Source organism: Physella acuta, unplaced genomic scaffold (assembly GCF_028476545.2).
Source record: "Physella acuta isolate Inbredline_101_S28 unplaced genomic scaffold, ASM2847654v3 ptg000483l, whole genome shotgun sequence".
NCBI classification, from domain to species: domain Eukaryota; kingdom Metazoa; phylum Mollusca; class Gastropoda; family Physidae; genus Physella; species Physella acuta.
Window position 1 is genome coordinate 342,598 of NW_026732002.1, and position 15,765 is coordinate 358,362.

The 15,765-nt window shown below is 41.1% G+C and overlaps 1 protein-coding gene across 2 annotated transcripts in view; it reads right to left on the reverse strand.

Moving 5' to 3' along the window:
• Window positions 1-1,990: 1,990 nt before the first annotated feature.
• Window positions 1,991-15,765, reverse strand: part of LOC131944133 (uncharacterized) — a 48,768-nt gene continuing 34,993 nt past the window's right edge. The window contains exons 3-4 of one of the 2 annotated variants that reach the window (XM_059304647.1): window positions 11,266-11,301; window positions 1,991-2,148 (exon numbers count right to left, since the gene is read on the reverse strand). In XM_059304647.1, coding sequence (XP_059160630.1) covers window positions 2,060-2,148; window positions 11,266-11,301 — 125 coding nt within the window. In that variant the 3' untranslated portion in view covers window positions 1,991-2,059. Of the gene's footprint in view, window positions 2,158-11,265; window positions 11,302-15,765 lie in introns of both variants that reach the window. The other variant, XM_059304646.1, reaches the window with a different exon arrangement.

The window sequence follows — 15,765 nt, forward strand, 5'->3', positions numbered from 1 at the left end:
ACACACCTTCACAAAAGCCAGACTCCTCCCTCCTTTCCAAAATGCCACCCCCCCCCCCCCCCCACCCCTCAAAAATGCAGTTCAATTGTTTGTTATTAAAAAAGACTAAGGGATCATCCACAGTGGCGTAGCGAGGTCGGGTGTCATCCGGTGCGGTCCGCACCCCCAACCCCCGCCGCCCCCCCCCCCCTTGCTACGCCTCTGTCTCTATGACTGTGAACATTTGTCATCAACGCCAGTGATCGCTTCCCTTTACTTATCCCCTAAAGCAGGTCGCAAAGTGGACATGATAATGTTGTCGTTATGTGATTGAAAACTTAGGGGACGTGATGGTTTATTTGTACAGAAATATTTCGTCACATTTTGATTTTAAAACAAACAAAAAATCAGTGCTAGTAAATCAGTGCTAGTAAACAGCAACAACATCAATTCAGACATTGCCTAATTAAACAAATCATTGCCTAAAATATCCAAACATTGCCTAAAGTATCGAAAGTTTTGTTGTTTTTTTTTTCATTTATGGCAAAAGAACGTCCAATTATTGCCTAACTTTTTTTCAATTATTGCCAAACGCATTCAAACATGGACCACAGCTGTTGTGATTTGTTCAACCATTGATCTCACAGCGTCATATAAATCGTGCGAAGAAAGCTAGCTTTTTCCTGTTTGTGTATTTAGTCAATCAACCAAATGTGGTCTGATAGTGGTGCAGCCTAGTAAACAGTGTTTCTTCCAGACTTTTTTCTCCTGGGGGGCACTTGAAATTTTCGGGGGGGGGGGGGGGGGCGGTAGACTTTCTTCGGGGGGGGGGGGGGGGGCGGACACTGTTAAAAGTATATATTTTCTATATAAATTATATAAATTTTATTTCGTTCGGGGGGGGGGGGGGCGGTAAAAAAGAGATGCCTGGAAGAAACTCTGCTAGTAAAGACGCAATAATTGTGGTAACTCGGTAGCTCTGCTGTTGTTTTTTTATTCTCGCCGTATTGCTGGTTTTGTTTGATTGGTTGGTGGTTCCTATTGTTTAAAGATAAAGCGGCTGAGGTCTGGTTCAAACTGTAATTATCTGGGTTTTTTCCATCGCCGCCTGTCACGGTCTGGCTTTTTACCTGTCATGATCTGGCTTTTAACATGCAATGGTCTGGCTTTTTACCTGCAATGGTCTGGCTTTTTACCTGAAATGGTCTGGCTTTTTACCTGTTATGATCTGGCTTTTTACCTGCAATGGTCTGGCTTTTTACCTGCAATGGTCTGGCTTTTTACCTGAAATGGTCTGGCTTTTTACCTGCAAAAATCTGGCTTTTAACATGCAATGATCTGGCTCTTTACCTGTCATAATTTTTTTTTTACCTGCAATGATCTGTTAATCACTTATATGCCCATGTACGTTATCCCCCCCCCCACACACACACACACACCCACCTTCCGCCCGTCCGTCAGAGAATCCTCACCTAGTGTCACGTGACAGATTAACGTCTGCAATTAGCAGACGATATCAGGTAGTTGAGTTGAGCACTCAATATTTGATGAGAAATTATTACCCGAGTAAATCAGGTGCCAGATAGAATTTCACACACACTGTGTTGGGTGTCCACTCTCTCCCCACAGTGTGTCCTGAGGTCCTTAGTTTCCTCTACCACCGAACAATGCGTCCCTAGTGCCCCCCTCCCCAAATTGTGTCTTTATCGTCCTCTCCTACTCCACACTGTGTCTATAGTGTCCTCTCCCACCCCACACTGTCCTCTCTCCCAGACTGTGTCCTTGGGTCCCACCCCCACTTTCCTCAGTGTCCTTCCCGCGCTGCACCATGTCCTTAGTGCCTCCACCCACCCCCACCCCCACACACACTGTGACCTTAAGTGTCTTGGGCTGAAGCGCCACTTTTTGTATCCGTGTGTTTATTTATTTATTTTTTTTTTTTTTTATTATTTTGACAAAAAAGTATGACTGGAGACAGATGAAAAAAAAACGAAACAAACTTTAAAACAAAGACTTTATTTTAGCATCTACGGCCTGACACGACATGCCACTGTTGGAAGCACGTCTGTCGTCTGCCCTGCTAGCCGTGCAGCTGCATCTTATTCCTGTTGCTGGTCTTCTGGCTGTGGTGGTGCAGCATGTCCATGATGTGGTCAATGTTGTCCAGGCCTGGAAGGGCTGACCGGAAGGAGAATAAAAGGGTGGGGAGGGGAGGTTCAATGTCTAAGTTAACTATCATCTTCAGCACAAGTAAGTAAAGAAACACAGCTACACACGAAGGGTACACAATACACACCAAACACAGCACAGTAAATAAAGAACACAGCTACACACGAAGGTACACACCCACAACACACACCAAACTCAACACAAGTAAATAAAGAACACAGCCACACACTAGTGAACACACATCCACAACACACACCAAACTCAACACAAGTAAATAAAGAACACAGCTACACACCAAGGTAACACATCGACAATACACGGCCAGTAACGTACATTGTTGACTACATTTAGGTACCATGTTTATACAAGTGCAAAAAAAAAATTCACTGCCAAGACTCCGAGCAGTCAAATTTATGAACCACTTTCCTACTGATGTATTAATGGCCTACCACAGGATTCAATAACTGAAATCTACTTTCCTACTGATGTATTAATGGAACCTTCAGTTTGCAAAGGTTAGCTGAAACGTTTTCTCTCCAACTAGAGTCTAGATCTAGATCTAGATTTCTAGATCTAGTCTAGATATCTAGCTTCGAATTGTTTCTGTATAATTCAGATGTCCGCTATAGACTCTACTTGTTTGATCTGCTTCTTCAATTCTACGTGTTAAGATCTAGAATTTCTAGATCTACTTGTTTAGATCTATAACTACTTTTTTTTAGATCTAGATCTACGTGTTTAAATCTACGTGTTGAGACTAAAGTTTAGATCTAGATCTACTTGTTTAGATCTATAACTACTTTTTTTTTTTAGATCTAGATCTACGTGTTTAAATCTACGTGTTGAGACTAAAGTTTAGATCTAGATCTACTTGTTTAGATCTAGAACTACTTTTTTTTTTAGATCTAGATCTACGTGTTTAAATCTACGTGTTGAGACTAAAGTTTAGATCTAGATCTACTTGTTTAGATCTAGAACTAGATCTAGATCTACTTGTTTAGATCTGCCCTCTACTTAAAATATATAGAATCTAGATCTGTGCTCAGCTCATTCGTATCTGTTTGCCTCAATCTTTAATTATGGATGTTTTGACATTTCTTTTAATTATGGATGTTTTGACATTTCTTTAACTTGGCTAGACAGTAGGCAATATTTTTCGCGTCGAGCTATAGAAAAGTAAATAAATAAAGCGAGAGTGACCTGACCTAAACCTCTTATATTTTTATGTAACAGTTGAGTAAGGGGGAGGAAGCTTTCATTGCATTCGTGCAACAAATGTTTTTTTTTTTTAATTAATTTTTTATTCTTAAATATTTTTAAAAGCGTAAAATCGAGTGTAAAAAATAATTTTGCACCAAAATGACTGCAAACTATGTGTGCCTAATTGAGCAGAAAAGTATCACATTATTACATGACTAGACGACCCAGTTTCCCATTCGGAAACGGTCGGTCGGCGACAGCCCACAACACAATCCCCATTATGCCATCCATTCTAGTCTAATATAATTATAATGTAAGCACCGTTTCACTTAGGTCAAATAAAGCTTATACATAAGTATAAGATCTTATTATCTTGCCGCTTTCAAATTTTGAGTGGTTTTCGGAGACCGGCTGTAGTATTTTACGATGTTTCCGAATTCTCAAAAAACTATAATTTCTACTGGACCGATGTGTCTCAAACTTTTCACGTAGGTAAAGACTCAATGACAATGAACTGTGAAATAAAATGGGACTTAATTATGTGTATCATTTACAAAGTAGACCTACTAATATTCCTCTTAATTGTGTACACCTTGTTTACATTCATTTTGGTGCGCAAATCAGTTATCGGAAATCACTGAAAAGTTGATACAGATCTACATATTTGATATAATACTTATATATGACATTTCATCAACCTAGCTGTAACGGTACTCACGTTATCGTGTTTACAAACACACACGCACACACACACACACACGGACAGAATAGGATTGTACAGTATAAAACGCCAAAATTGTGATAAATCTGGATGTATAATTTTTGCCCGATTAAAATAAGTACCCTATACTCCGTATATGATGAAGTACTGATGTGTAAAGCGGTGAAAACTCAAAATTTCATGTGATTTTTTATATATTTTTTTTTGCACGATTACAATACTTTCTCTATATTCTGTATACAATCTATAATATAACGCTGCTGGTAGTGTGTCAGTCCTTCCTTCCTTCCTTCCTTCCGTCATCGCTATAGATTTTGGGACTATAAAAGTAAACATCGCACCATGCTGTGCTTTTCAGTGCACCGCAGTGTCTTATTATAAGTAATAGAGTAGGGATTGTTTATATAGCGGCATAGAGCTATTTTATAATTTCCACTGTTTTTACAATTTTGCATAACGTAAAGAGAATATTAAATACACGCACATTGCTAAAACATATTAAAAGGATCAATGTCAAATATAGTTTTCGTTAATATTCCTAGAAAAAGTGGATACATTTTAATAACATAATAACTGTAGGCTAGAAAAATCAAATGAATTTAACTCTTTTCTAATTTTGACAAAGGAGGTAATTTAAAAATACATTAAACTCACGCTAATAAAAAATGTGAATGCAAATATACGTTCGTCATAGAAGGAATTAGTGTTGCAATAATATAATTAGCAAAATGTGAATGCAAATTATGTGGATGTGTAAGAGGAAATTGTTGTTAGAAAATTATAATTAGCATGGATTGATACAAGGCAATCTTTTATTTATTTTATTCACTGAATGTAGGCCCTACTGTTTATTACTTATAATTTTTAATCAACTATTCAGCACTATTATAGACGCGTCATCACGTTCATTAGGTGCGCAATGGTTTTAGTTATGAAACTCTATTGTAAATTTTTAAAATTTAAAGTACTGGAAAAAAAATGCGTGAATGGATAAAGTGAAATATTGTATATATTATAGATACTGCCTATTATTTATACTGTTTTCTAATTATTATTCTATCTTTCGGGTTTTATAGGAGAGGCGTAGCTAGGGGGGGGGGGCATATGTCCCCGGGTGCCGACCTTAGGGGGCGCCAAAGTGGGTTGGAAAAAATGTGCGAGGGGGGGGGGTTGAAATCGAAAGTTTTAGGAAGGGGGGGGGGGGGGGGGAAGGGGTGCAAATCGAAAGTTTGAGGGGGGTGCAAATCACCGGAAAGGGCGCGATTTGGCGCTACGGGCTAGACTGTGAGCAATAAGCCTTTATGATTGCATTTAAATTGTGTTTATGTTATGAGTGTTGTTTGTTTTTTCGTTTTTTTTTTTGTTTTTTTTGCGTTCGTTCGTGTTGTGTTTAGTTTTGTTCTGTTCCCAAGTTGGTACATTTTAAAAAGATTTACCGTGGCGGAGCACGGGATGCAGCTAGTCTATAATATAACGCTGCTGGTAGTGTGTCAGTCCTTCCTTCCTTCCTTCCTTCCTTCCGTCATCGCTATAGATTTTGGAACCATAAAAGTAAACATTCGCACCATGCTGTGCTTTTCAGTGCACCGCAGTGTCTTATTATAAGTATTAGAGTAGGGTTTGTTTATATAGCGGCATAGAGCTATTTTATAATTGCCACGGTTTTTACTCTTTCGCATAACGTCAAGAAAATATTAAATACACGCAAACTGCTAAAACGTATTAAAAAGATTAATGTCAAATATCATTTTCGTTTAGGTTCCCAGAAAAAGTGGATACATTTTAATAAGATAATAACAGTACGGTAGAAAAATCAAATTAATTTAACTCTTTTCTAATTTTGACAAAGGAGGTAATTTAAAAATACATTAAACTCACGCTAATAAAAAATGTAAATGCAAATATACGTTCGTCATAGAAGGAATTAGTGTTGCAATAATATAATTAGCAAAATGTGAATGCAAATTATTCGGATGTGTAAGAGGAAATTATTGTTAGAAAATTATAATTAGCATGGATTGATAAAAGGCAATCTTTTATTTATTTTATTCACTGAATGTAGGCCCTACTGTTTATTACTTATAATTTTTAATCAACTATTCAGCTCTATTATAGACGCCTCATCACGTTCATTAGGTGCGCAATGGTTTTAGTTATGAAACTCTATTGTAATTTTTTTAAATTTAAAGTACTGGAAAAAAATGCGTGAATGGATAAAGTGAAATATTGTAGGTAAAACACGGATATTTTAAATACTGCCTATTATTTATACTGTTTTCTAATTATTATTCTATCTTTCGGGTTTTATAGGAGAGGCGTAGCGAGGGGGGGGGGGGGCATATGTCCCCGGGTGCCGACCTTAAGGGGCGCCAAAGTGGGTTGGAAAAAAATTGCGAGGGGGGGGGGTGGAAATCGAAAGTTTTAGGGCGGGGGGTGGAAGGGGTGCAAATCGAAAGTTTGAGGGGGTTGCAAATCACCGGAAAGGGCGCGATTTGGCGCTACGGGCTAGACTGTGAGCAATTTGCCTTTATGATTGCATTTAAATTGTGTTTATGTTATGAGTGTTGTGTTTGTTTTTTCGTTGTTTTTTTTGCGTTCGTTTGTGTTGTGTTTAGTTTTGTTCTGTTCCCAAGTTGGTACATTTAAAAAAGATTTACCGTGGCGGAGCACGGGATGCAGCTAGTTCTGTATACACGAGAATGTAAAAATTTAAAGTACTGAAAAAAAAATTCATAAAAAAAACAACGTTTTAATAACAAGCTTTTATGTAATAATGCACGAAAAAGTAGAAAATAAATTATACACTACTATTTTAATAACTACAAAGTAAAGTGTGGGTCTCTTCCTGAATATTAGTAAAGGTATTCAATAAAGTGATCCACGCTTTTCTTTATAGTTATTTAAATAGTAGTCTATAATTTATTTTCTACTTTTTAGTGCATTATTACATAAAAACTTGTTATTAAAACGTTTTTATGAATATGTGTATGGTTACAATATTTCCTCTCTATACCGTATACGAGAAAGTAAAAAAAGGAGAAAGGCATATTTATTATGTATGATACATGATATCGTGAACTAAACTAGACAATGAGTTTAAGTATCGCTCCGTCAGCCGACTAAATGAGAAGAGGAATCAAAGTATCACTCCGTCAGCCGGCTAAATGAGAAGAGGAATCAAAGTATCGCTCCGTCAGCCGGCTAAATGAGAAGAGGAATAAAAGTATCGCCCCGGCAGCCGGCTAAATGAGAAGAGGAATCAAAGTATCGCTCCGTCAGCCGGCTAAATGAGAAGAGGAATCAAAGTATCGCTCCGTCAGCCGGCTAAATGAGAAGAGGAATAAAAGTATCGCCCCGGCAGCCGGCTAAATGAGAAGAGGAATCAAACTATCGCTCCGGCAGCCGGCTAAATGTCAGCCGGTACTACTTGCACGACCATCTAGAGTTGCCGGCTTTGATTGGTCGAGACCTCATTGTGTATGAACGTGGAGCGCGAGCGAAATGTCAAGACAAGGGGGGGGGGGGGGGTGACGAGTTTAAGGTGGGGAAGGGACGGGGCAAACAGGGTGGGGGAGGGGGTTTACTTTGATGCTATCCATTGATTACTGAGTGCCAGCATTTTTTAAACTCATCAGGTCTGGCTGTCATGAATCAGTGGGGGAGTCGTGGTGTGTGTGTGGGGGGGGGGGGGACGACGACAGTGGAGGAGTCGTGGTGTGTGTGTGGGGGGGTGTAAGTCGTAGTGTCAGCCAACATAATATCGAGACCCACGGTGTATTTTAGTATATACTAGCCGTCCCGGCCAGGCTTTGCACTGGCTTTTGTGAGAAACGTATCTGTAAAGGACCGTGGCTTGTGTGTTTATAAAGCAGCATATACCCGGTGCTGTCCTATTAATGTCTGTATGTAAATAACGACATTTGAGAAAATATATATAACCCTTAACCCAACTCTAAACCTAACACTAACTACAACCAACCGCAAACATAAATGTAAACGGACATAAACCCCCTCCCTTCCTCGCACTTCTACGTCTAAAAAACAACCACATAAACACAACCATAAAAACAACATTAAAACCAACTCTCCCCACAGTCGCAAACAAGAACATTAACATAACAAAAACATAAACATAAACCAACCCTGACCACACCCTCAGCCACAAACATAAACACAACTACAAGCATGAGCATACACTCAAACCAACCCTCACTTCAACATCAACCAAATGGTCTGCCATAACAATAAAACTATTGAAGCCCTAAACCCAACATTAACATCAAATCGTTTTTAAATTCCATTAGAAACGTGTCAAGTTATAATTATCTTATTATTTAATATCGTTATCCTGATTTTCGTTTAAGAAGGATAAATACTAAAATAGTACATGTAAACACCCTTTCTAGACAGTTCCGAGGATAATGTATCACACCGGTGCTGAACGTACCTCGCAAATGCCAAATATAATGGCGGAAATTAGGTCACCTATATGGCCTATAGAAATATTATAAAAATTGAAAACAATTAAAAATAGCATCAGATCTAGCCAGAAAGTGCGAGCAAACACTCCCAGTGTTATTATGTACCAGGGTGGCAAAATGTACCAGTGTGGCAAAAATGTACCAGGGTGGCAAAAATGTACCAGTGTGGCAAAAATGTACCAGGGTGGCAAAAATGTACCAGGGTGGCAAAATGTACCAGTGTGGCAAAAATGTACCAGGGTGGCAAAAATGTACCAGTGTGGCAAAATGTACCAGTGTGGCAAAATGTACCAGGGTGGCAAAAATGTACCAGTGTGGCAAAATGTACCAGTGTGGCAAAAATGTACCAGGGTGGCAAAAATGTACCAGTGTGGCAAAAATGTACCAGTGTGGCAAAATGTACCAGTGTGGCAAAATGTACCAGTGTGGCAAAAATGTACCAGGGTGGCAAAAATGTACCAGTGTGGCAAAATGTACCAGTGTGGCAAAAATGTACCAGAGTGGCAAAAATGTACCAGTGTGGCAAAATGTACCAGTGTGGCAAAATGTACCAGTGTGGCAAAAATGTACCAGGGTGGCAAAAATGTACCAGTGTGGCAAAATGTACCAGTGTGGCAAAAATGTACCAGGGTGGCAAAAATGTACCAGTGTGGCAAAATGTACCAGTGTGGCAAAATGTACCAGTGTGGCAAAAATGTACCAGGGTGGCAAAAATGTACCAGTGTGGCAAAAATGTACCAGTGTGGCAAAATGTACCAGTGTGGCAAAAATGTACCCGATCCGTTCAGGCCTACGGTTTTCGTACCGGACACGCAGACATACTTTGTTTTTTATATAGATCTAGATAGAAAATAGATTTAAAGAAAATTATTTTTCTTTTTGTCTGATTGTTAGTGCATAACAAAAGCTTGCTATTGTAAAGTTTTTATTTTTAAATTTTCGCATCCCCACCCCCATTCCTTCCCCACCCCGTCCCCTTCCCACCCCGTCCCCTCCCCACCCCGTCCCCGTCCCCTCCCCCACCCCGTCCCCTCCCCACCGGGGCCACTTCATGCTCTTCCCGTTTTCTTTGATTGGTGCAGCAGCGGTAAGTGGCCGCATTTTAAATAACCCTCACACTCACACACGCCCATACACGCACACACACGCACACACACACACACACACACGCACTCACACACAACGGATCTGTTATCGCCCATGCAATCGCTGCTCCAGTGTCCGTCAAGGCATGTATGACGAGCTTTGTATCCAGCACGCGTCACGCTACAACGTCTGACGGCATTGATGGATTGACCTGTTTGCTTAACGTGAAGCTCCGCCAGACCCATGTAACACAATCGCTTAACACAATCACTCGACACAATCACTCGACACAATCACTTCGCACAAGAGCTTTTCGGATATTTTGAGTTTTAGTTGGTGTCTATGCGCTACAAGCAGCATATTTGCCCCCAAAAAATATCGGTCAAATCATCAAGTTCTGGCGGCTAGCGAGCATATTTGACCGGCTAATGTATGCTGTTCTATAGGTCATGAGAAATGATGTCTGACATGCTAATGTATGCTGTTTTATAGGTCATGTGAAATGATGTCTGACCTGCTAATGTATGCTGTTTTATAGGTCATGAGAAATGATGTCTGACCTGCTAATGTATGCTGTTCTATAGGTCATGAGAAATGATGTCTGACCTGCTAATTTATGCTGTTCTATAGGTCATGAGAAATGATGTCTGACCTGCTAATGTATGCTGTTCTATAGGTCATGAGAAAAGATGTCTGACCTGCTAATGTATGCTGTTTTATAGGTCATGAGAAATGATGTCTGACCTGCTAATGTATGCTGTTTTATAGGTCATGAGAAATGATGTCTGACCTGCTAATGTATGCTGTTCTATAGGTCATGAGAAATGATGTCTGACATGCTAATGTATGCTGTTCTATAGGTCATGAGAAATGATGTCTGACATGCTAATGTATGCTGTTCTATAGGTCATGAGAAATGATGTCTGACCTGCTAATGTATGCTGTTTTATAGGTCATGAGAAATGATGTTTGACCTGCTAATGTATGCTGTTCTATAGGTCATAAGATATGACGCCGTCGGTTGATTGGTCATTGCTGTATTGACGTTGAGTGGTACGTTCTGGCAATAACGAGCGTGACAACAGTTAACGTGACAACAGTTAACGTGACAGCAGCTAACGTGACAGTATAAAACGCGACAACAGCTAACGTGACAACAGCTAACGTGACAACAGCTAACGTGACAACAGCTAACGTGACAACAGCTAACGTGACAACAGCTAACGTGACAACAGCTAACGTGACAACAGCTAACGTAACAACAACTAACGTGACAACATTTAATGCAACTACAGCGAACGTGACAGTATATAACAGCTAACGCGACAACAGCTAACGTGAGAACAGTGAACGTGACAAGTGCTAACGTGACAACAGCTAACGTGACAAGTGTTAACGTGACGATATCTAACGTGACAATATCTAACGTGACAAGAACTAAGGTGACATCAGCTAACGTGACAATATCTAACGTGACAATATCTAACGTGACAATATCTAACGTGACAAGAACTAAGGTGACATCAGCTAACGTGACAATATCTAACGTGACAATATCTAACGTGACAACAGTGAACGTGGCAAGTGCTAATGTGACAACAACTAACGTGACAATCAACAATGACTTACCAAACATTCTTTTAGACCTGGATCTGTTCTCGGTACCTGGAAAAAAATGCGATAAATTTGTCCAGAGACGGAAAATATCAGTGTAAAAATATTAATTAGATCTGAATCAGTGGGTGAGAAATTAGCATTCAACCAAATCAGTTCCTTACATATATTTTAACAAAGTGGTTACAAGGTTTCACATTTTCAACTATTTAACTGTGTAATAATTTATTTGGCTCCAGTTTAGGTGTCCGTTTTTACTTTCTTGTATACGAAGTATAGTAATAGTACAAAATAATCGAAACCGATATTTTCACAAATCTCAACTCTTTGCACCTCCCTGAGTCGGAAAAAAACATAGTTTTGGAATTTTGTCCGTATGTCTGTGTGTGTCTGTGTGGATGTGTATGTCTGTGCGTGCCTGGTTGGATGTGTGCAGTGTTTCTTCCAGACTTTTTTCTCCGGGGGGGCACTTGAAATCTTCGGGGGGGGGGGGGGGGGGGGCGGTAAACTTTCTTCGGGGGGGCGGACACTGTTAAAAGTATATATTTTCTATATAAATTATATAAATTTCATTTCGTTCGGGGGGGCGGTAAAAATTTTTCGGGGGGGCTTAGCCCCCCCGAAGAGATGCCTGGAAGAAACTCTGGATGTGTGTCTTAGAACACGATAACTTGAGTACCGGTATAGCTAGGTTTATAAATTTTCAGATAAGTATTACATCAAATTTGTAGTTCTGTTTCAATTTCTTAGCGATTTTGGTAACCGGAAGTGGAGCTTATTCTACTTTCGGTTTTTCAACAGCGTATAACTTGAGTCTGTTTCACATACAAGTAAAATATCTAATTTTCTGCCTTCTATCAAATTGTAAGTTCCTTTTAACAAGTGTTTCTTCAAGACTATTTTCTCCGGGGGGCACTTGAAATTTTCGGGGGGGGGGGGGGGCGGTAGGCTTTCTTCGGGGGGAGGGCGGACACTGTTAAAAGTATATATTTTCTATATAAATTTCATTTAGTTCGAAGAGATGCCTGGAACAGAAGAAGTGCTTTACGCTATTTCCGATTTCTCTAAAAACGCATATGAATATTCCGCACTATTTTAAACACATTGTTTTCTGTTCACTTGGTGCACAATTTTTTTTTTCTACGAGATTATATATTAGTTTTAAAAGTTTAAATAATTAAACTGATTAAAAAAACCACGTCTATATCCCGAGTTGCCATCCCCCGTAGTGTTGTATAAGAATATTCGAGAAAGTTTAAGGGAGATCACTCCCGGTTTATTTCCTTATACGGTGAGCTGTAGGTAACCAGTGAAACTTTGAGTAGCGTTAGTTATTAGACGTTTCAGTGGAAAAAGAAGTTTCCGGTCGAACAAGACCCTCATCCGTCTGATCTTTTGTTTTTACTGGGACTTTTCGTAGCATGACCGTAGGAGCTGGTGTTGTAGTGGACCAGTTGTTGTAGTGGACCAGTTGTTGTAGTGGACCAGTTGTTGGACCAGTTGTTGTAGTGGACCAGTTGTTGGACCAGTTGTTGTAGTGGACCAGTTGTTGTAGTGGACCAGTTGTTGTAGTGGACCAGTTGTTGGACCAGTTGTTGTAGTGGACCAGTTGTTGGACCAGTTGTTGTAGTGGACCAGTTGTTGTAGTGGACCAGTTGTTGTAGTGGACCAGTTGTTGTAGTGGACCAGTTGTTGTAGTGGACCAGTTGTTGTAGTGGACCAGTTGTTGTAGTGGACCAGTTGTTGTAGTGGACCAGTTGTTGTAGTGGACCAGTTGTTGGACCAGTTGTTGTAGTGGACCAGTTGTTGGACCAGTTGTTGTAGTGGACCAGTTGTTGTAGTGGACCAGTTGTTGTAGTGGACCAGTTGTTGTAGTGGACCAGTTGTTGTAGTGGACCAGTTGTTGGACCAGTTGTTGTAGTGGACCAGTTGTTGGACCAGTTGTTGTAGTGGACCAGTTGTTGTAGTGGACCAGTTGTTGTAGTGGACCAGTTGTTGTAGTGGACCAGTTGTTGTAGTGGACCAGTTGTTGTAGTGGACCAGTTGTTGTAGTGGACCAGTTGTTGTAGTGGACCAGTTGTTGGACCAGTTGTTGTAGTGGACCAGTTGTTGGACCAGTTGTTGTAGTGGACCAGTTGTTGTAGTGGACCAGTTGTTGTATTGGACCAGTTGTTGTAGTGGACCAGTTGTTGTAGTGGACCAGTTGTTGTAGTGGACCAGTTGTTGTAGAGGACCAGTTGTTGTAGTGGACCAGTTGTTGTAGTGGACCAGTTGTTGTAGTGGACCAATTGTTGGACCAGTTGTTGTAGTGGACCAGTTGTTGTAGTGGACCAGTTGTTGTAGTGGACCAGTTGTTGTAGTGGACCAGTTGTTGTAGTGGACCAGTTGTTGTAGTGGACCAGTTGTTGTAGTGGACCAGTTGTTGTAGTGGACCAGTTGTTGTAGTGGACCAGTTGTTGGACCAGTTGTTGTAGTGGACCAGTTGTTGGACCAGTTGTTGTAGTGGACCAGTTGTTGTAGTGGACCATTTGTTGTATTGGACCAGTTGTTGTAGTGGACCAGTTGTTGTAGTGGACCAGTTGTTGTAGTGGACCAGTTGTTGTAGAGGACCAGTTGTTGTAGTGGACCAGTTGTTGTAGTGGACCAGTTGTTGTAGTGGACCAGTTGTTGTAGTGGACCAGTTGTTGTAGTGGACCAGTTGTTGTAGTGGACCAGTTGTTGGACCAGTTGTTGTAGTGGACCAGTTGTTGTAGTGGACCAGTTGTTGTAGTGGACCAGTTGTTGGACCAGTTGTTGGACCAGTTGTTGTAGTGGACCAGTTGTTGGACCAGTTGTTGGACCAGTTGTTGTAGTGGACCAGTTGTTGTAGTGGACCAGTTGTTGTAGTGGACCAGTTGTTGTAGTGGACCAGTTGTTGTAGTGGACCAGTTGTTGGACCAGTTGTTGTAGTGGACCAGTTGTTGGACCAGTTGTTGTAGTGGACCAGTTGTTGTAGTGGACCAGTTGTTGTAGTGGACCAGTTGTTGTAGTGGACCAGTTGTTGTAGTGGACCAGTTGTTGTAGTGGACCAGTTGTTGTAGTGGACCAGTTGTTGTAGTGGACCAGTTGTTGTAGTGGACCAGTTGTTGTAGTGGACCAGTTGTTGTAGTGGACCAGTTGTTGTAGTGGACCAGTTGTTGTAGTGGACCAGTTGTTGGACCAGTTGTTGTAGTGGACCAGTTGTTGTAGTGGACCAGTTGTTGGACCAGTTGTTGTAGTGGACCAGTTGTTGTAGTGGACCAGTTGTTGTAGTGGACCAGTTGTTGGACCAGTTGTTGTAGTGGACCAGTTGTTGTAGTGGACCAGTTGTTGTAGTGGACCAGTTGTTGTAGTGGACCAGTTGTTGTAGTGGACCAGTTGTTGTAGTGGACCAGTTGTTGGACCAGTTGTTGTAGTGGACCAGTTGTTGTAGTGGACCAGTTGTTGGACCAGTTGTTGTAGTGGACCAGTTGTTGGACCAGTTGTTGTAGTGGACCAGTTGTTGTAGTGGACCAGTTGTTGTAGTGGATCAGTTGTTGTAGTGGACCAGTTGATGTAGTGGACCAGTTGTTGTAGTGGACCAGTTGTTGTAGTGGACCAGTTGTTGGACCAGTTGTTGTAGTGGACCAGTTGTTGTAGTGGACCAGTTGTTGTAGTGGACCAGTTGTTGGACCAGTTGTTGTAGTGGACCAGTTGTTGTAGTGGACCAGTTGTTGTATTGGACCAGTTGTTGTAGTGGACCAGTTGTTGTAGTGGACCAGTTGTTGTAGTGGACCAGTTGTTGTATTGGACCAGTTGTTGTAGTGGACCAGTTGTTGTAGTGGACCAGTTGTTGTAGTGGACCAGTTGTTGTAGTGGACCAGTTGTTGTAGTGGACCAGTTGTTGTAGTGGACCAGTTGTTGTAGTGGACCAGTTGTTGTAGTGGACCAGTTGTTGGACCAGTTGTTGTAGTGGACCAGTTGTTGTAGTGGACCAGTTGTTGTAGTGGACCAGTTGTTGTAGTGGACCAGTTGTTGTAGTGGACCGCAGGCGGTGGACTAACGTCATTTAGGACGTGGGACGGGAATTATCCAAACAAATTTTCTTGATGACGTTAGCAAGCGCAGCCCAGGGGCCCAACATTAAGTCAATCGTCCTCAGGGGGGGGGGGGGGGTCAGGTAATGAAATTGTCGGTTTGATAATTCAAACTGGATTGTATTGGAGAAAACTTTTGAAATGATTTGTGTCATTAGTCCAACATGTTGCTGGGGTGGTCTGATGCTCGACTGAGGTGAGTTGATAGATATGACGTCAGCAACGTTTGGTCGACTGAGGTGAGTTGATAGATATGACGTCAGCAACGTTTGGTCGGTTTAGGTGAGTTGATAGATATGACGTCAGCAACGTTTGGTCGGTTGAGGTGAGTTGATAGATATGACGTCAGCAACGTTTGGTCGACTGAGGTGAGTTGATAGATATGACGTCAGCAACGTTTGGTCGACTGAGGTGAGTTGAT